At 39.0% G+C, this 22,149-nt stretch overlaps 1 protein-coding gene across 2 annotated transcripts in view; it reads right to left on the minus strand.

The window, feature by feature from the left end:
* Positions 1-3,222: 3,222 nt before the first annotated feature.
* LOC132694753 (ovostatin homolog 2-like) overlaps positions 3,223-22,149 on the minus strand; it is a 60,384-nt gene continuing 41,457 nt past the window's right edge. The window contains exons 25-36 of one of the 2 annotated variants that reach the window (XM_060658437.3): positions 21,421-21,502; positions 20,642-20,798; positions 18,096-18,170; positions 17,203-17,368; positions 15,983-16,194; positions 8,858-9,067; positions 8,067-8,191; positions 6,867-6,957; positions 6,208-6,276; positions 4,611-4,713; positions 3,830-3,905; positions 3,223-3,375 (exon numbers count right to left, since the gene is read on the minus strand). In XM_060658437.3, the coding sequence (XP_060514420.2) occupies positions 3,853-3,905; positions 4,611-4,713; positions 6,208-6,276; positions 6,867-6,957; positions 8,067-8,191; positions 8,858-9,067; positions 15,983-16,194; positions 17,203-17,368; positions 18,096-18,170; positions 20,642-20,798; positions 21,421-21,502 (1,343 nt within the window). In that variant the 3' untranslated portion in view covers positions 3,223-3,375; positions 3,830-3,852. Of the gene's footprint in view, positions 3,376-3,829; positions 3,906-4,610; positions 4,714-5,203; positions 6,148-6,207; positions 6,277-6,866; positions 6,958-8,066; positions 8,192-8,857; positions 9,068-15,982; positions 16,195-17,202; positions 17,369-18,095; positions 18,171-20,641; positions 20,799-21,420; positions 21,503-22,149 lie in introns of those variants that run through there. The other variant, XM_078450106.2, reaches the window with a different exon arrangement.

Genomic DNA, 22,149 nt, shown 5'->3' on the forward strand with positions numbered 1-22,149 from the left:
CCAGGACCACCATATCTTGTGTATATATGCATGCTTTTTGTAAAAAGAAAGAAAAGTTGCGAGAGATGGGAAAGCTAAAGTCCCAATGGTGACCCTCAATGCCCTACCTGATCTAACTCCCCGCTATGATTCCCACCTCCTTCCCCCCTGCTATATGCTCCCCTCTGCTCTCTCAATTCTAGTCACACTGAAGTAGTTGCTGCTCTGTGAACACAGAAGACACGTTTCCACCACATGTTCCTCCCTTCCTGCTTTTCTAGTTGCTCTCACTGCCTGGAAGATTCTTCCGCAATGCATCTATGTAGTTAACTCCCTCACCTCCTCCAGACCCTTCTTCAAATGTCACTGCCTTAAGGAGGTCGGACCTAAATCTACTCAGTATTTCAGTCCTTCTCCTCTTCCTGTCTCCTTGGATGTTGTGGGTCCTCTTACTCATCTCTACAGTTTTTCTTTTCCCTAACACTTATCACCTTCCTATTTCCTATATTTTGCTTCTCTGATGTTAATTTTATGCCTACATATATTGTTTGATTGGATTACATATATTGTGTATATCTCCCATTCAAATGTGAGCTCCACAAGGATAGCCATTTCTTACTATTTTCATTCATTGCTATAGCCCCACCATCTCGAAGAGATTTTTGGCACATGTGGGCCCTCAAGACTGGTGGTCTGACCTAAGGCGACATGGCAATGTGGATAAAAGCAAATGGATCAGTGAATCATTCATGTGATAGGTCAACACAGGTCCATTACCAACAGTAAATAAGTAAAATGAAAGAGATGAGACAGGGAAGGAGTTAAGGTTGAGACTTAGATAACTGTTTAGCGATCATATTGTCACACACTGAGATAAGGATCTCTGTCAAATAAGCTAGTTTGGGGGTAAATAATGAATGTTATTGAAGCGCCTGTGGGACATGTGGCTAACGAAGTACAGTAGGCAGTGGGATTCACGGGGCTGAAATGTAGAAAGAGAGGCATATATTTGGGAAACATAAAAAATATAGATGCAAATTAAATCATAGGATTTTTAGTATGTATAAAGAGAAGAGAAGAGGGCTTGCTAGAATCATGATGAAAAATATTATTTAGTGTTTGGAGAAAGAAAGTGGGGCCAAAAAGAAGAAGATCAATTGGTATCTAGAGAGTGAGAAGGAAAAGGTGTATATTATGGGAGGGGATCAAATCCTTAAGGGATGATGGGAGAAAAATAAAACAATAAAAGGCAAGAGGCCAAGACAAGAGAAATAAGAAAAATTGATAGAATGAGGAGGAGGCCAAAGAGGATGAGATTTCTAGAAGACAGTAAAGGGGATGTTAGGGTTAAGTATTTCATGTACCAGTTAAATGTAAACACAACATAGCAAACTGCAAACACAAAAAAGTGTGATGGCTACATAAAAACATGATGGAATGAATTATTCCTGTTGTCCAAGTACTTTTGTGTAGAGGGGCAAGGGGGACAAGTGTCATATGATGCTTTGATAATGCAAGTGTCACCTAGATCAAAGCTGTATATCCTCCGTTAAATATTCCATGGTGGTCTAGTTTACTAAAGATCTTTTCTTAAACACACACACACACACACACACAATCGCATCAAAACTTGGCATTTCCCATTCAATACTCCTAAACTGGAATGTCTGGTATGCCCCATTTAATTGATTAATTAATTAATTAATGTTTATTCATTTATTTTGAGAAAGAGTTCACATGCCCACGTGTGCAAGCAAGGGAGGGGCAGAGAGAGAATCCCAAGCTGGCTCCATACCGTCAGCATAGAGCCAAATGTGGGGCTCGATCTCACAAACCTGTGAGATCATCACCTGAGCCAGAATCAAGAGTCAGACTCTTAACCCACTGAGCCACCCAAGTACTCCTTTAGGCCCCATTTTATATTGAAATGTGGACCAGGAAAATTATTTTGGTTTTCTGTCCAACATAAACTGGACAGAGGTTTCAATGAAAAGGGCAAGTAACAGAGCTATATTGTTCATCAATAGTCTTTCATTCTTTAGAAGATACATAGATCTCAGTTCCCTGTTACCTCTCATCCTCACTGTGACACCAAGACATTTTGGAAAAGTAAACATTAAATTCTAGAATTTCTCTGTGCCTTGAAATACAGCCATTAGCAGACTGCATCGTGCCCTCCTTGCCTCCTTAGAATTGGGGAAACGATTTTATTATGTCCGCAGACTATTGAATACGTGCCACGTAAAATGAGGATTGAGAATTCTTTATTTAGGCACACAAAAAAAAAAGTTTCCCACATAGGGACATTATTTACCACAAAGTAAATTCCCCTTATTTTACCATGTACCAAGGAGTCATATTTTCCTTGAATGAAACTCTTTAATTTAAATAGAGCCTAGGGTGTCTTTAAAAGCATGGAGTACTGATGTTGTATCTACACATCTGATGTGCCATGTTTTGGTAAAATAAGCGAACTGAGAAGGTATAAAGCAATTCTTAACCCAATCAAATAAACTTTTGTGGCACCACCTGTGGACTCACCCCAACAGTGTATCTATGATGAATCAATTAATAAACATTTAGTAAGGGCCCAGTTGTAATTGACGCCCTGTGAGCAATATACATTGGGCAGAGATACTACAAAAATAAGTTTTAACCATTTTCTTTTCAAACACTATATTTTTAATTTTGGGGGTACTGGTAGAGTCCAGGATACTCTGTTTCCATTTTTTTTTTCAGCTCAGCAACTGGAGAATTTATCTGTATCTTTTTCTTACTTGTAGTAGTATCTCAGCAGAGTCATAAGCCTGTGTTAATCAGTATAATAATTTTTCAAAAGATCAAATGCCATTGGACTTCTCTCTCAATTATATAAAGGAAATTAATAAATTCATCAATTAATTTGTGACTTTCTAAGTACTTTTCCTCTTATTCTCTGATGATCTTTCATGGAGAAGAGTCTGTGTGTTTTGTGTTGCCTGTGTTTCTTTTATTTCCTTGAGCCCATATGAAGTCCTCTTTAACTTCATCTCTTTCCCTCACGTCCACTGACCCTGGCTTTCTTGCCCTTTCTCTGGATATTGGAGGATCCCATAGTCTGTACACCATAGCGTCTAGAAACTTGACTTCAGAATTGACACCAGTAAAGCAAATTATGAGAGCCGCTATCAAAGAAAGTCCTAAGTTTCCCAGGATGAAAATTACATATAATGTATTGAAAGAAGAGAAACTCACAGACTCAGATGAGAAATGAAAGCATTTTATGGGACAATAAAAAATACAATCTGATAAGAAGTCACGGAAGACTGTGGTCTCTTCAATATGGGAGGTGATGCATGGCTTTCTTCCAAGTTTGATACAGAAAGATGAGTTTATTCAAAGTAAATAGCTTTCCATCTGGAATTTAAAAACATAGGTTAAACAATAAATAACTGTGTGTGCATAGAGAGAGAGATAGATAGATGATAGATAGACAGATGGATAGACAGGTATAGACATTGCTGAACAAACATACATATATACACACACACAAATACACATACACATCTAATCTATATGTGAATGTGTATAAATGTATGTGCATCTATATTTGATGACTTATCAACTTATAAAACAAAGATGAGAGGTTTTAAAAAATGAGTCATGTACAAAAGCCACGTATACAGCTGGAAATTCTTTAAAGCTATTTTAAAGAAAGAAATAAAATCTTATTGACTATCAGGATACTCATTTAGTACACATAGCTACTCAAACCCTGTGACATATGGCAGACTTCCCTTTGTTTCATCTTTGTTTTTATCTTTTTAGGCTTTCGTTGCAGATATATTTTCAGTATTTGTAATTTCCTTACCTTTTCCGGTGCTTTGTTTTTTCTCACGAGGAATCTGAAACACTGTTGATGTTGTAAGTAACAAGGGCATATTCATCTGGAAAATAAAGAGAAAGTTCGCCCCTTATTAAGTTTCCAACTTTCTATAATCAGATTATGTCAGACTATATAGATACATTAGGTCTTATCTTTCCAATACTTTTGTAAGACAGTCAATCACTTCTCCATTTTCTAAATCCAAAAATATCGTATTAAAGTTTAAAGCGCTTGATGAAGTACATTCAATTAGTAAGTGACAAGAGCAGGAATTCAAATGCTACTTGACAAATTTCATGTGTCATTCAATGAGAAACTAATAGCACTGAGCTTCCATGGAAAATTTTTATGGTCCTTACAACATCTTAGCAACTGTTTTGGAACCTAATCTATCAAGAGTTTTTTATAACATTTCAGAGTATTGTCCACTCTCCTTCTCAAATCAAAGTCCATAAAGGTAGCATGAAATGGTAAGAGCAACAAAGAGACTGGAAGTGTCGAATGGTTTGTATTTCAAGTTAAAGGGGCGCTTTCTCACACTATATCAAAAAGATTCTCGGTGCCGAAAATCTTTGGTAACTCGAAAATGGCCCAGTCTGAAGATATAACAGGGAGGGGAAAAAAGCAATATAGAAAGTAAAACCAGTTACTGTTTAGTATTTGATGACTGAGGTTGATTTTGGAAAATTTAGTGGCTCAGGGAGTCTTAGATCTAGATATCATGGTCATGTTCAGTAGCTTTAGGGCAAGGGCGTTGCTTGCCTACCTTTTTCATAATAATCATAGACCATAACCGGGGCTGGCTGTATGTTGGACACAAGGTTGCTTTGCTCAACAGAGAAAGTAAAACTGTTCACTGTACTAAAAACCTAGAAAGATACAAATGGTAAATATATCAGGTTTACATCACACGAAGACGCAAATGATAAATACATTAGGTACAAATACATCAGCAGTTCTGCAAAGAGAAAATCATTGAGCAAATCATATCCAGAAGTTCATGATTTACCCAATTAAATAGAACTAGGGTATCAGGAATGGATAAAGAAATTGTGGTTTATATACACAATGGAGTACTACGTGGCAATGAGAAAGAATGAAATATGGCCCTTTGTAGCAACATGGATGGAACTGGAGAGCGTGATGCTAAGTGAAATAAGCCATACAAAGAAAGACAGATACCATATGGTTTCACTCTTATGTGGATCCTGAGAAACTTAACAGGATCTCATGGGGGAGGGGAAGGAAGAAAAAAAAAGTTAGAGTGGGAGAGAACCAAAGCATAAGAGACTCTTAAAAACTGAGAACAAACTGAGGACTGATGGGGGCTAGGAGGGAGGGGAGGGTGGGTGATGGGTATTGAGGAGGGCACCTTTTGGGATGAGCACTGGGTATTGTATGGAAACCAATTTGACAATAAACTTCATATATTGAAAAAAAAAAGAACTAGGGTATCAGTATCTCACATAATGCCAAAATCATGTGTTAGGTGACATTAAATTATAAGAAATTTGAAGTCCCATTGCTTATATTGAAGTGAAAAGAATCTAGTTCAGAACATTAGTGTAATGCAGGCATTTATGTGAAAGGTAATGATGTACACATAGAAGGGACGACTCTAAAACTTATGCCAGCCTTTGTTAGGAGTTCCAGTTAAACTCTACATGAATTCTACGACTCTGTGTCCATACTATGTTAGATGCTGTGAGGAATGAAAAACAGGAAAATGATATTGTTGACTTGAGTCGTTCTAGTAAAGTAGCTAAAGCATATATGAACACGCTTGTTAACTCTTATTATCTAGTGATATTTAGATATCATTAAATATCTTAAATATCTAATTACATTTAGAGTTAAGAGGGAGAAGTGGGAATGGAAGAACACTGAGCATCTTTAATGTCCCATATTTTCTAATAAACCCCATCAGATATACAGTTGACCCTCGAACAACATGGAGGTTAAGGGTACCGACCTCTTGTGCAGTTGAAAATCTGCATATATATTTTGACTCCCCAAAACTTAACTATTAATAGCCTCCTGTTGAAGAGAAGCCTTACCTATAACATAACCAATTAACATATATTTTGTATGTTATATCATATGCTGTATTCTTACATTAAATCTATAGAAAATGTTATTAAGAAAATCATAAGGAAGAGAGAATATACTTACAGTATTGTATTGCACTTATAAAAAAAAGAATCCTTGTGTAAATGGACCCATGCAGTTCAAACCTGTGTCATTCAAAGGTCAACTGGATAAAAATTCATATATGTATGAATAAAATACAAGCATCCAATTACCTTCAGAAATCAAAAGAAAGCCACGGAAGAAAAAAAAAAAACAATTATTGCTCAACTCACACTTTCCAAGTAGAAAAGAACATGATCATTCTTGACTTCAGTCTTCATCACTTGGCCATTATTTTCAAGCTTTAAAGAAATTGGCAGGGAGGGATGGAGAATAGATATTAAAGAATATCTTCTAGTATTGAATGTTTCATGCTTTTTACTTAACTGATTGTCAGGAATCCATTTTATGGACGTTCCCTCATGCCATGATATTTTTTAAAGTTTATTTATTTTGAGATAGAGAGAAAGCACAAGTAGAGGAGGGGCAGAGAGTGAGAGAGAGAGAGAAAGGAGAGAGCGAGGATCCCAAGCACGCTCTTCACTGCCAGCGTGGAGTCCGATGCAGGGCTCGAACTCATGAACTGTGAGATCATGACCTGAGCTGAAACCAGATGTTTAACCAATTGAGACACCCGGGTGTTCCATGCCATGATATTTTTATAAACACAAGTAAGAACTAAATAAAGAAATTAATTATGAACTATGGGAAAAAATGACTTCTAATTGGTACAAATTAAGAACACCGTCCCTCCAGTGTGACAGCAAAAATAAATGAACTCTGCATATATTCGTTTAAAGGAAAAATTGCACTATTTTGTTTTGTTAACGAATTATTCCGTGTATACACTATAGCCTTTCCCGTGCTCAAGTTTTAGGCTTCTATTATTTACCTCCTCAATAGATGCCATGACTGGAGTAAATCCTGACAGCATTTTTACATCAACAAGGGCCATATTGGAGTTATTGCGGATTCCAGTATATCTGAAATTTAAAAACAAACACAAGTTGAGACAACTGTCTGGAAAAGTGACCTATATTAAGGCAAGGATGATGGAGACGTAGATGCCAACTGTCTGTACGTCTGGAGCAAAGGCAAGAACTGAAGAGGGAACAGGGCGAAGAAAGTCATTCTCAAACATCTGAGAATAGGCACAACTAGAATAATAATGGATGAGAAGATACAAAGGAGCGTAATTTGGAGTAAAGAGTGAATTATCTGGACCCAGAATCTCTCCAGTCTGTTTTAAGTTTACCCGAGGCCTCAAAATCATGAATTTTAAACAAAGCTGATAAATTTATATGACATATACTTATGTTAGCCTTAGATTTGCACAATACTTAAAGGATATCTTTGTTTAGAAAGCAAGATGTTGGCAGAATCTTAGAGTAGTCGTGCCCTGACTACTAGATTATGTCCCTAGATTATGTCCCTGACTCTGGACAGCATTGTTTGGACATGAAGTTGAGGGTTCCACAGCGTATGTAGTTCTTATCTTAGCTCTGATGTTTAAGAGATTTTCATTCAGAAATCCTAAGAAAAATCCCCCAAACTAATTTTACTCGGTGTTTCTCCACATATTAACTAGGATTAAAGCTCTCCGGCATCGATAAATTATATTTTAATTCAAGAGAATGATTTTGTCTACTCCAAATAATAAAAATATAAAATTTTGCTCTGCATAGTTAGAGAACCAGTATTTGTAAGTTTCATTGTACTGGCCCCACTGTGTGGTCTTCAGGAGGAAAAAAAATAGTATCTCTGTTGCCCAAATCTGACAGATCTTACACACACACACACACACACACACACACACACACACACACAAATGGGAGCATTGCTGGAATATATTTCCAGCAGAAGCTTTCAAATTTATACTTGCCTATAATACAAATCATACTTGCATAAGTACTAAACTGGTGTGTACAGAGAGAGCTATAAAGTAACTATGCTGTAGAAATATCACCACCAACATATGAACTCATTGAGGATGCCATCATTAATATTTATTTTGCTACTATTTAAAATAATTATTGTTTGATCTATCGCCCTCTGTCTAAGCTGGGAGTTGATGTCAAAATGGGACACTCACTTGAGGGTTACGGTCAGGTTAAAATTGCTCTGGAATGTATCCGATGAGTTTTTCTTTATCATTTCCAAGGAAAGGGAAAATCCAGATGCCTTCTTAGGTAGGAGTACGTTATACCTCAGGGTAGCCTAAAAAGAAAAGCAAATCGTAAGAAAATCATAAGACAAATTTATCCTGAAGTAAAAATTGAAGGACTTCTGTTTCCTCTATTTTTAAATTTAATTTTTTAAACGTTTATTTATTTTTGAGAGAGGGACAGAGCGTGAGCAGGGGAGGGGCAGAGAGAGGGAGACACAGAATCCAAAGCAGGCTCCATGCTCTGAGCTGTCAGCACAGAGCCCGACGTGGGGCTCAAACTCACAAACTGTGAGTTCATGACCTGAGCTGAAGTCAGGCGCTCAACCAACTGAGCCACCCAGGCACCCCCCTTCTATATTTATTTCTAATGCACTTTATTTTATATCTTTACCATCAGGGAATAAAGCTAAATGTAATTGTTCAGTTTTCAGAAGATGTAAGAACCTTTACATAATTTAATGGAAATATCAGAATTTTTTCTAACAGTGACATTCCTCGAGAAACTTCTCAGTTACCCAGCTATCTTTAGTTGTAAGTGTCTCTTCATAAAATAACTTGCATTTTCAGCTTTTGATTAGGAAATATCAGTGAGAGAAAGAATGGAGATAATAATGAAAATATACAACGGTAAAATAACACTCTATCTATAACTAAAAGGATAGTCTTGCTTTTTAACTGGCAAATATTTATTTCTGCCTCAGGTAGATTTCCATTACCTGGATAAATGTACAACCTTGTCCTTCCACATCTACTGTATATTGTCCATGTGCTTTTGTTAGTTCAGAACGTTGGACCAGTAAGCGATTGTCACTGTTAACCTGGAAAATCTCACTGGATTCTTCACTGTGTAAGGTGACGGTGTTTTGGTCATCAGAGAAGGTTAACTTCATGTAGCGGGTCATGGCAAGAAGACAGACTGCAGTGTCCTGCAAAGAACAGTAGAAGCCAAGATCTAAGTTCTGTTATGTTGCAATATTAGTCATCACTTGACCATGAACTTTAAATCAATCTGTAAAAATATCCCTAAGACAGGTCAACGGACCAAGAAACAAATCTTAAGTCATAGGAAGATACATTTGCTTAAGCAATGATTGCCATTTAATCTTCTTCAACCCATCTTAATTAGATTTTAGTTTAAAGGATTTAATGAAATGTAGTCTCTGTTGTTGAAATAGTGTCAAATCTTTTCTAAAAATTAAGGTTCTATGTACTTTGGTTGCCTTGAATAATGCTTATGCCCAACAATCTTCAAGAAAAGGAGTCAGAATCAGAAAAGGATGTTGGGAGATTCACTAACATATGATTTTATTCAGATACTAAGACTAAAGCAAATAAGGAGGGAAGTAACAATTTCCTTCATAGGAATGAAACTGCATTTCTTTGAATTTTACTTTTTTCTTGTTAAGGAAAGACATAAGCCACTGTTTTTTTATTTATTTATTTATTTATTTATTTATTTATTTATTTTTTTTAATATATGAAATTTACTGTCAAATTGGTTTCCATACAACACCCAGTGCTCATCCCAAAAAGTGCCCTCCTCAATACCCATCACCCACCCTGCCCTCCCTCCCACCCCCCATCAACCCTCAGTTTGTTCTCAGTTTTTAACAGTCTCTTATGCTTTGGCTCTCTCCCACTCTAACCTCTTTTTTTTTTTTTTTTTCCTTCCCCTCCTCCATGGGTTTCTGTTATGTTTCTCAGGATCCACATAAGAGTGAAACCATATGGTATCTGTCTTTCTCTGTATGGCTTATTTCACTTAGCATCACACTCTCCAGTTCCATCCATGTTGCTACAAAAGGCCATATTTCATTTTTTCTCATTGCCACGTAGTATTCCATTGTGTATATAAACCACAATTTCTTTATCCATTCATCAGTTGATGGACATTTAGGCTCTTTCCATAATTTGGCTATTGTTGAGAGTGCCGCTATAAACATTGGGGTACAGGTGCCCCTATGCATCAGTACTCCTGTACCCCTTGGATAAATTCCTAGCAGTGCTATTGCTGGGTCATAGGGTAGGTCTATTTTTAATTTTCTGAGGAACCTCCACACTGCTTTCCAGAGCGGCTGCACCAATTTGCATTCCCACCAACAGTGCAAGAGGGTTCCTGTTTCTCCACAGCCTCTCCAGCATCTATAGTCTCCTGATTTCTTCATTTTGGCCACTCTGACTGGCGTGAGGTGGTATCTGAGTGTGGTTTTGATTTGTATTTCCCTGATAAGGAGCGACGTTGAACATCTTTTCATGTGCCTGTTGGCCATCCGGATGTCTTCTTTAGAGAAGTGTCTATTCATGTTTTCTGCCCATTTCTTCACTGGGTTATTTGTTTTTCGGGTGTGGAGTTTGATGAGCTCTTTATAGATTTTGGATACTAGCCCTTTGTCCGATGTGTCATTTGCAAATATCTTTTCCCATTCCGTTGGTTGCCTTTTAGTTTTGTTGGTTGTTTCCTTTGCTGTGCAGAAGCTTTTTATCTTCATAAGGTCCCAGTAATTCACTTTTGCTTTTAATTCCCTTGCCTTTGGGGATGTGCCGAGTAAGAGATTGCTACGGCTGAGGTCAGAGAGGTCTTTTCCTGCTTTCTCCTCTACGGTTTTGATGGTTTCCTGTCTCACATTCAGGTCCTTTATCCATTTTGAGTTTATTTTTGTGAATGGTGTGAGAAAGTGGTCTAGTTTCAACCTTCTGCATGTTGCTGTCCAGTTCTCCCAGCACCATTTGTTAAAGAGACTGTCTTTTTTCCATTGGATGTTCTTTCCTGCTTTGTCAAAGATTAGTTGGCCATACGTTTGTGGGTCTAGTTCTGGGGTTTCTATTCTATTCCATTGGTCTATGTGTCTGTTTTTATGCCAATACCATGCTGTCTTGATGATGACAGCTTTGTAGTAGAGGCTAAAGTCTGGGATTGTGATGCCTCCTGCTTTGGTCTTCTTCTTCAAAATTACTTTGGCTATTCGGGGCCTTTTGTGGTTCCATATGAATTTTAGGATTGCTTGTTCTAGTTTCGAGAAGAATGCTGGTGCAATTTTGATAGGGATTGCATTGAATGTGTAGATAGCTTTGGGTAGTATTGACATTTTGACCATATTTATTCTTCCAATCCATGAGCAGGGAATGTCTTTCCATTTCTTTATATCTTCTTCAATTACCTGCATAAGCTTTCTATAGTTTTCAGCATACAGATCTTTTACATCTTTGGTTAGATTTATTCCTAGGTATTTTATGCTTCTTGGTGCAATTGTGAATGGGATCAGTTTCTTCATTTGTCTTTCTGTTGCTTCATTGTTAGTGTATAAGAATGCAACTGATTTCTGCACATTGATTTTGTATCCTGCAACTTTGCTGAATTCATGTATCAGTTCTAGCAGACTTTTGGTGGAGTCTATCGGATTTTCCATGTATAATATCATGTCATCTGCAAAAAGCGAAAGCTTGACTTCATCTTTGCCAATTTTGATGCCTTTGATTTCCTTTTGTTGTCTGATTGCTGATGCTAGAACTTCCAGCACTATATTAAACAGCAGCGGTGACAGTGGGCATCCCTGTCGTGTTCCTGATCTCAGGGAAAAAGCTCTCAGTTTTTCCCCGTTGAGGATGATGTTAGCTGTGGGCTTTTCATAAATGGCCTTTATGATCTTTAAGTATGTTCCTTCTATCCCGACTTTCTCAAGGGTTTTTATTAAGAAAGGGTGCTGGATTTTGTCAAAGGCCTTTTCTGCATCGATTGACAGGATCATATGGTTCTTCTCTTTTTTTTTGTTAATGTGATGTATCACGTTGATCGATTTGCGAATGTTGAACCAGCCCTGCATCCCAGGAATGAATCCCACTTGATCATGGTGAATAATTCTTTTTATATGCTGTTGAATTCGATTTGCTAGTATCTTATTAAGAATTTTTGCATCCATATTCATCAGGGATATTGGCCTGTAGTTCTCTTTTTTTACTGGGTCTCTGTCTGGTTTAGGAATCAAAGTAATACTGGCTTCATAGAATGAGTCTGGAAGTTTTCCTTCCCTTTCTATTTCTTGGAATAGCTTGAGAAGGATAGGTATTATCTCTGCTTTAAAGGTCTGGTAGAACTCCCCTGGGAAGCCATCTGGTCCTGGACTCTTATTTGTTGGGAGATTTTTGATAACCGATTCAATTTCTTCGCTGGTTATGGGTCTGTTCAAGCTTTCTATTTCCTCCTGATTGAGTTTTGGAAGAGTGTGGGTGTTTAGAAATTTGTCCATTTCTTCCAGGTTGTCCAATTTGCTGGCATATAATTTTTCATAGTATTCCCTGATAATTGTTTGTATCTCTGAGGGATTGGTTGTAATCATTCCATTTTCATTCATGATTTTATCTATTTGGGTCATCTCCCTTTTCTTTTTGAGAAGCCTGGCTAGAGGTTTGTCAATTTTGTTTATTTTTTCAAAAAACCAACTCTTGGTTTCGTTGATCTGCTCTACAGTTTTTTTAGATTCTATATTGTTTATTTCTGCTCTGATCTTTATGATTTCTCTTCTTCTGCTGGGTTTAGGCTGCCTTTGCTGTTCTGCTTCTATTTCCTTTAGGTGTGCTGTTAGATTTTGTATTTGGGATTTTTCTTGTTTCTTGAGATAGGCCTGGATTGCAATGTATTTTCCTCTCAGGACTGCCTTCGCTGCATCCCAGAGCGTTTGGATTGTTGTATTTTCATTTTCGTTTGTTTCCATATATGTTTTAATTTCTTCTCTAATTGCCTGGTTGACCCACTCATTCGTTAGTAGGGTGTTCTTTAACCTCCATGCTTTTGGAGGTTTTCCAGACTTTTTCCTGTGGTTGATTTCAAGCTTCATAGCATTGTGGTCTGAAAGTATGCGTGGTATAATTTCAATTCTTGTAAACTTATGAAGGGCTGTTTTGTGACCCAGTATATGATCTATCTTGGAGAATGTTCCATGTGCACTCGAGAAGAAAGTATATTCTGTTGCTTTGGGATGCAGAGTTCTAAATATATCTGTCAAGTCCATCTGATCCAATGTATCATTCAGGGCCCTTGTTTCTTTATTGACTGTGTGTCTAGATGATCTATCCATTTCTGTAAGTGGGGTGTTAAAGTCCCCTGCAATGACCACATTCTTATCAATAAGGTTGCTTATGTTTATGAGTAATTGTTTTATATATCTGGGGGCTCGGGTATTTGGCGCATAGACATTTATAATAGTTAGCTCTTCCTGGTGGATAGACCCTGTGATTATTATATAATGCCCTTCTTCATCTCTTGTTACAGCCTTTAATTTAAAGTCTAGTTTGTCTGATATAAGTATGGCTACTCCAGCTTTCTTTTGGCTTCCAGGAGCATGATAGATAGTTCTCCATCCCCTCACTCTCAATCTAAAGGTGTCCTCAGATCTAAAATGAGTCTCTTGTAGACAGCAAATAGATGGGTCTTGTTTTTTTATCCATTCTGATACCCTATGTCTTTTAGTTGGCGCATTTAATCCATTTACATTCAGTGTTATTATAGAAAGATATGGGTTTAGAGTCATTGTGATGTCTGTATGTTTTATGCTTGTAGCGATGTCTCTGGTACTTTGTCTCACAGGATCCCCCTTAGGATCTCTTGTAGGGCTGGTTTCGTGGTGACAAATTCCTTCAGTTTTTGTTTGTTTGGGAAGACCTTTATCTCTCCTTCTATTCTAAATGACAGACTTGCTGGATAAAGGATTCTCGGCTGCATATTTTTTCTGTTTAGCACACTGTAGATATCGTGCCAAGCCTTTCTGGCCTGCCAAGTTTCAAAGGAGAGATCAGTCACGAGTCTTATAGGTCTCCCTTTATATGTGAGGGCACGTTTATCCCTTGCTGCTTTCAGAATTTTCTCTTTATCCTTGTATTTTGCCAGTTTCACTATGATATGTCGTGCAGAAGATCGATTCAAGTTACGTCTGAAGGGAGTTCTCTGTGCCTCTTGGATTTCAATGCCTTTTTCCTTCCCCAGTTCAGGGAAGTTCTCAGCTATAATTTGTTCAAGTACCCCTTCAGCACCCTTCCCTCTCTCTTCCTCCTCTGGGATACCAATTATGCGTATATTATTTTTTTTTAGTGTATCACTTAGTTCTCTAATTTTCCCCTCATACTCCTGGATTTTTTTATCTCTCTTTCTTTCAGCTTCCTCTTTCTCCATAACTTTATCTTCTAGTTCACCTATTCTCTCCTCTGCCTCTTCAAGCCGAGCCATCGTGGATTCCATTTTGTTTTGCAATTCGTTTAAAGCGTTTTTCAACTCCTCGTGACTGTTCCTTAGTCCCTCGATCTTTGTGGCAAGAGATTCTCTGCTGTCCTGTATACTGTTTTCAAGCCCAGCGATTAATTTTATGACTATTATTCTAAATTCACTTTCTGTTATATTATTTAAATCCTTTTTGATCAGTTCATTAGCTGTTGTTATTTCCTGGAGATTCTTCTGAGGGGAATTCTTCCGTTTGGTCATTTTGGAGAGTCCCTGGCGTGGTGAGGACCTGCAGGGCACTTCCCCTGTGCTGTGGTGTATAACTGGAGTTAGTGGGCGGGGCCGCAGTCCAACCCGATGTCTGCCCCCAGCCCACTGCTGGGGCCACAGTCAGACTGGTGTGTGCCTTCTCTTCCCCTCTCCTAGGGGCAGGATTCACTGTGGGGTGGCGTGTCCCGTCTGGGCTACTTGCACACTGCCAGGCTTGTGTTGCTGGGGATCTGGCGTATTAGCTGGGGTGGGTAGGCAAGGTGCACGGGGGCTGGAGGGGCAGACTTAGCTCGCTTCTCCTTAGGTGATCCACTTCAGGAGGAGCCCTGTGGCAGCGGGAGGGAGTCAGATCCGCTGCCGGAGGTTTGGCTCCGCAGAAGCACAGAGTTGGGTGTTTGCGCGGAGCGAGCAAGTTCCCTGGCAGGAACTGGTTCCCTTTGGGATTTTGGCTGGGGGATGGGCGGGAGAGATGGCGCTGGCGCCTTTGTTCCCCGCCAAGCTGAGCTCTGCCGTCCGGGGGCTCAGCAGCTCTCCCTCCCTTTGTCCTCCAGCCTTCCCGCTTTCTGAGCAGAGCTGTTAACTTATGACCTCCCAGACGCTAAGTCGCGCTTGCTGTCGGAACACAGTCCGTCCGGCCCCTCCGCTTTTGCCAGCCAGACTCGGGGGCTCTGCTTGGCCGGCGAGCCGCCCCTCCGCCCCGGCTCCCTCCCGCCAGTCCGTGGAGCGCGCACCGCCTCGCCGCCCTTCCTACCCTCTTCCGTGGGCCTCTCGTCTGCGCTTGACTCCGGAGACTCCCTTCTGCTAATCCTCTGGCGGTTTTCTGGGTTCTTTAGGCAGGTGTAGGTGGAATCTAAGTGATCGGCAGGACGCGCTGTGAGCCCCGCGTCCTCCTACGCCGCCATCTTCCGGCACCTACCAAGCCACTGTTTTTTATACCCGTTTCTTTTGTTACTCATTACTTCCACTTGTTTTTCCCAATGTCTACACCACATAAATAGAGAGAAATTTTTTTTCTTGGCCTATATGTAGTATCATAGTATTATTGGATATCTAACATCATCAAGACTCTGGTGCTTACAGTAACAATCCATTCTAGACTCATATTCTACTTTTACTGTGCAAATGGAGGTAAAAATCAGTCACAAATTCCTTGAACAGAGGCCTTAGTTTATTCATCTGTATATGAAGAATTCTTGGTAGAGTCTCTGTTGCACAAGAACTGCCTAACAAATCGTTGGGCATACACAATATCAAATATTCATCTCAGAAGGTATTTTCTATGATTACCTTTGCTATCTAGATTATTGAAGGCTAGCATCTTTCGCATGAAACATATGATTAATATCAGGCCCATGTCAATCACCTGAGTGGAGGAGAAACCCCCATGGGAATTCATCTGCCGGGCAAGCCACTGCACAATTTTACTCGCATAGGTGAGATCAGGAGTTTTCTTGGAAAGAACAGCCAAGAGCACATAACAAGTCTTCTCAGTCTCAGCAGAAGGTGCATGAGGAATAAAGAACCGGGATGCTTCTGTCTTGGGTTTCTTTGCTCGTTCCCAGTATATGACATTATCTAAGGAAAAGGAAGAATTTTCACATAGTCCCTATAAATACCGCTGATTACACATAAGAACAGTGCGAATTCCATTTCTGACCTCTGCTGTGGGTTGAGATGTGTTTTCTCAAAATTCACATATTGAAGCCCTAATCTCCAGTACCTCTGAATGTGACTCTCTTTGGAGATGGGGCTGTTAAAGAGGTGATTCAGTGAAAATGACACTGTTAACGTGGGCCCTACTCCAGTATGACTAGTATTCCGATAAGAGGGGAAAATTTGGATACACAGAAGGAACACCAGACAGACAGGTGCACAGAAGAAAGCAGAAGACAGAGGGAGAAGATGCCCATCTATAAGCCAAGAAGAGAAACCTCACTTGTTGATACCTTGATCTTGGACTTTAAACCTCTAGAACTGTGAGATAATAAATTTCTGTTGTTTCAGCCACCTAGTCTGCAGTACTTTGTTATGGCAGTCTTAGAAAACCCATATAGCTTCCAACAGCAATTCCCTAAGGTTAAAAGCAGTATGTGATTAAGTCACACAAACAGTAATTTTGGTCGATGGCATGGTCACCATGCTTGATTTTCTCTACTTTACTCATTGGAAAAGAAACTAACAGAAAGGAGAAAGAGGGAAATAGAAAACATGTAACGTTCTTGATTTTATTTTTATTGTTTTAAAACTTTTTTAATTTTAAATTTAATTTTTTAATTTTAGAAGGGCAGAGAGACAGAGAGAGAGAGAGGGAGAGAGAATCTTAAGCAAGCTCTGCGCTCAGCAGGGCTTGATCCCTTGACTCCAGAATCAGGATCTGACCTGAAATGAAGAGTTGGATGCTCAACTGACTGAGCCAACAGGTGCCCTATGGAATGTTCTTTAAAGATAAAGGGGCGCCGAGAAATTCCACAAGAGAAATGGAAGCAGACCAGTGAAGACAGGGTTCCTATATGATTATAAGTAAGCTTCATTTCTTTATTTTCAAGGCCATCCTCATTAGTAAGAGTGAATAATAATGCTTACTTGTTTTGGTAGCAGATTGATCCAGGATCTGGAGTAAGGATTCCATTTGTTCCTCTTTTTCAGCTAATGCAAAAGCATAAGCTAGAATTGCATGATTATAGCCATTAGTGACGCCGTGTTGAAGTGCTTCCTCTAGGCAAAAAAGCCCATCTCGTAGAGCAGGAAACTAGTCAAGGCGAAGAATAATATATTTTAAAATAATACCTGAATACTTTATAAGCTTGCTGACTATTTAAACTAATCATTCTGTAAAACGTATACAATATGTCCTTGAAGTATATTTTACATATAAACTTATTCATATACACGTATGTATGATAGTTCATAAATATTGTTAAAATTCAGTTTTAATGACAATATTAGTGTTTGGGAAATAAAAGCTAAGTAATATGCATTATATTTCTAAGGATGCTTTTCGAGATATACTAGTGACTAAAAATTCCTGCTATTTCACTTAGTTCAGGAATAGATTTTTCAGTCAGATAATCTGAATTTGGGATTCGGGGGTAGCCAATATGATCACACTTAGGTTGAACATGTTTACATACTAAACTGGTTTGACAAACAGACTCTTCGGTTACGTCTACACCTAAAACAGGACTTCTTAACCTGAAATTCATGGCTGGACATAAGGAGATATCTCAATACCTGAAATGGTATGAAAAGCTTGCGGATGTGTGCCTATGTGTATTTTCCCTAGAGAGAAACGCAAGCGTTCATCAGAGGTTTCTATGAATCAGAAAAACTTTGAGCAGCTTTAACTTAAGGAGGGGTAATGAATTAAATGCTCTCCCGATTTTCATTCAGTCTAAGGATTTCAAATCGCTCTGAACCCATAATGCATTTAATGTGCATTCAACTGGCTGGAACTCAAGGATGATAAGAATCCGTACGGTGAAATTGAGTCCAGCTTCAAGGAACGCTCCGACAATATAGGCAGTGAGTAAAACGTCCTCTTCTTCTCCACCCTAAACACAAGGGAACAATTAATCACACAGGATAGTAGACCACACACAAAAAAGAGCTATTCTTCTGAAGTGAAACTAAGTATGCTAGAAACACTGGAACCAATACTCTTATTTATGAAAACATCCTAAATGTAATTTTAAAATGTGATGGTTAATAACTATGCTATCGGAGTGAGAATCCACCAAGATTCATTACACTAATGAAATAAACAAAAATACAATTAATGTCAAGTACACGAAATGACAATCTGTTTACATGACCCAGGATTGAGCATGAATTCCAAATAACTCCCATGGCTCTATTTTCCTTTATTTGTTGTTCATTTGGAAAAATAAACACAGAATTTCTGCTGCCCTCTAGCAGAAGGTTGCTGCGAAGCTGCCTGAACATCCCTGGGGACGTATCCTAGGAGGTAACGATAGTCAGGTCTCAAGGATTCGTAGAGTGTAAAATCAGAAAAGCATCTGTAAGTTATGCAATTTGTAAGTTGACAATGCATAAAAATGCAGTGGGGAACTTAAGCATTAGATAAACCAGCATTCACACAAGAGATTCTGATTCAAAAAGTTAGGAATAAGACACAGGGAAATGAATGGGTGCTCTAATGATATAGGTGCATAGCCTTCAGATGGCTTTTGAGATCCTCTGATCTGGCATAAACCTCTCAGTTTCTCTATTTAAGCAAAAGGTGACCTCTTTCTTCTTCAGAAAATGAACATCTGAGGAGCTCAGTTTGCAAGGTGCAAATAACTGTAGAAAGGAACACCAAAATAAGCTGTGGGAATCCATTTAAATTATAACAGGTTCTATCACCATTCTCTTGCAGTATGGGTTCTTGTTTTTCTGTTGCTTCTTAATCCTTCCCAACTCAACACACACACACACACACACACACACACACACACACACACAATCCTGGAAAAGGGATTGGGTAAGATCAGACAAACGGAAGCAGTGATCAGTAACGGGCCCAGTAAGAAGAAAGCTTGCAGAGATGTTTTAGAAAAGAACATACACAATTCTCATTTTCTACGTAAGGACAAGAGCTCTTCTCTACCAGGGTGCTCCTACTGTGAAGAAGAGATTTGAAATAATCTAAAGACATTTGTCTAGGGGAGCCTGGGTGGCTCAGCGAGTTAAGTGTCCGACTCCTGATTTCGGCTCAGGTCATGATCTCACGGTTCGTGGGATCGAGCCACAGGTTTGGGCTTTGTGCTGACAGCGCGAGGGCTGTTTGGGATTCTCTCCCCCTCTTTCTCTGTCTCTTTCCTGTTCACGCTTGCGTGCGTGCTCTCTCTCAAAAACAAACTTTAAAACAGTAAAAAGATAAAGACATTTTTCTACACTACAAACAGTATAACAATTTGAAGAAAATTGCATTAAAATGAAATACCATACAGAGTGGCCATTTGTCCATATTTTGAAGTGGATTAGCTTTAGGTTTCAAATCCAAGAATAGGTGTGGTGACTCTGAACAATGAAGAGGGAAAGCCCCGAATATTTTAGGCGATACTATGGCATGCTAAAAAAATCATGATCAGGGCTTGTTTTCAGAGGGAAATACAAAGGTTAGGAGAATAAAGAACATAGAGGACGGAGGGGCACCTCGGTGGCTCAGTCAGTTGAGCATCCGACTTCGGCTCAGGTCATGATCTCACGGTCTGTGAGTTCAAGCTCGGCATGGGGCTCTGTGCTGACAGCTCAGAGCCTGGAGCCTGCTTCAGATTCTGTGTCCCCTTCTCTCTCTGCCCCTCCCCTGCTCATGCTCTCTCTCTCTCTGTCAAAAATAAATAAACATTAAAAAATTAAAAAAAAAAAAGAATGTAGAGGATGGAATGGAGATGTACAGGTATCCTCAAAGAAGGGAAACCAGAAGGGAAAATGCCTAGTGATTTACCTACATATGCACAGGGGAAGGGAAGGGGTGGATACCTTCAAGGACATAGTTCATCTCATTTGTATTTTGACCTACAGCAACCTAAGAGCCTTCATCCTTTGACTTGAGAAAACATTGAAAGAGTTTCACTGAAATGCTGTGAATGACTGGATATTCTTCCTGAACGTTCTTGCCATCCATAAATAGGAATGAATTCCCTAATTAGGGCCCCATTCTTTAACATATTGTCTGACTTTAAATTTATGAATGTTTCCCTTCTAGGTTCCTTTTTTCTTCCTTCTCTCCTATTTTTAGTTTATCCACTGCAGGAGACTAGTTCTATGGAAGTTCTATGGAAGAACTAAAGACCATGAGGCAAACAGCAGGTTCAGGAAAAGTTAGTCTAGCTGTGGTTAACATGCATGCAGGGGAATGAGGCTGTTGACCAGTACACCAGGGACCTATGACTCTGGTGGACTCAGAAGGGGTAATATTCCCAGGAAAAATATTCCTGTTCTAGATGAGTTAGACCAGAAGTAGGAAAGGTAGGCAATGCAATGACACGAAGAAGGCCTAATTCTGTTCATCTCTCACCTCCCACGCATTGTTGAAAAGCTTGCCATCACTTTTAAAGCAGCCATCGATTTGCTGTTTGCTTGAAAGCCAGAGCAAGGTCTGTTTTTGAACTTGTTCATCAATGTAAATATATTCCTTCATTTTCTCTAATGTCTTAAAAGTAAGGGCACTGAGCCTGTAATACAAATCACTAGTTAGACCACAGTTAGATAAGAAAGAGATGTCATTTCTCCAACAGGTTCATCAGCATTGTTCCCCTTCAAGAGTGGCTGCGTCTGATTTGGCTCATGTTGACCGCAAAGAACATTTACTGAGAGTGGATGGGTCAGTAAAATGCTGTGAACGTCAATATGTGAACATAAACGTAGGTAATTTCCAGCGTGTTTCCACTCAAAATTCTTGTTTTGTGGTTCATTGGATTATCTATACACGGAGACAGAATGGGTTTAATTAGATGCTCTGGGGCCTTCTGGTTTTACTTTCCTCTCTCCTGAATCTACATGGCTCTCTGAGAAGTGTAGACCAACCTGTGTCATTTGCCACAATGTTAGGCTGTGGCGGTACAGGGGGGTGTCATTAAATGATCAGACTGCTAGGCAAATTGCCACGGTACTTTAGGTATATGGTTGTATTAGAGATAGCATAGTCAAACATTTTAGTCAACGTGATTCATTTCTGTAAAGTCACTTTGAAACTCATTTTGCTTCCAAATCCCACCGAACTCAGCCCCCTCAGACTGTCACAAGCCCTCTTCGGATCACTCTTACATTATTTAAAATAAAATGTTCATCTCTTACCATAGGCTTCCTTTCCGGTTACTCTGCCAAAACACACTATATGAACCATCAAAGTTTTTGAAAGACAACTGCTTTTGATAACCTAAAATAAAAAAAAAATAGGAAATTAGTTTTTCAAGCTACGAAAATTAGAAAAAAAAGAACGGCATAGCACAAGCCCTGTGTTTGGGTTTTAGACAGAAATTACTAGCAGGATCATTTCAAGTATAATTTCTGAAGTTTGGGTTCTCTATCCATAGTGAGAAAAAGTAAGTCATGCTTTACAGGGTTTTAATGACCAGATATGACATGTGACTATGCCTAGTTTAATAAGTGGCACTTAACTATTTAATACCTTTTCCTTAAGGTTAATTTATTTCTGTGATATCTTTCTGAAAAGTGAACCTGGAGAAATTATCCCCTGGGATCTCTCCTTGGTGTCACATTTTGCAAGGTTTGTATATCCTTTTTTTTTTTTTTTTTTTTTTTTTTACATACAAATCCAGTCACTTCATTGCAATGGAATACAACTGGGCGAACGAATACAGACCTTGATGAGTGAGCTATTTATACCTATTAGTAACAAGCACAACAAACTAGGTAGGGTGGCACAATGTTCAGATGAAAAAAAAACTGGGCTCATAATTTTAAAAGTTATTGTTCTAATCTGTGAAGCCGAATGACCGCATAGATACTGAAGTAAAAAGAAAAAATAGCTAGGACTCAGAGCACCTCAGTTCGGAGTCCAGA

Source organism: Panthera onca, chromosome B4, assembly GCF_046562875.1.
Source record: "Panthera onca isolate mPanOnc1 chromosome B4, mPanOnc1 haplotype 2, whole genome shotgun sequence".
Taxonomy (NCBI): Eukaryota; Metazoa; Chordata; class Mammalia; order Carnivora; family Felidae; genus Panthera; species Panthera onca.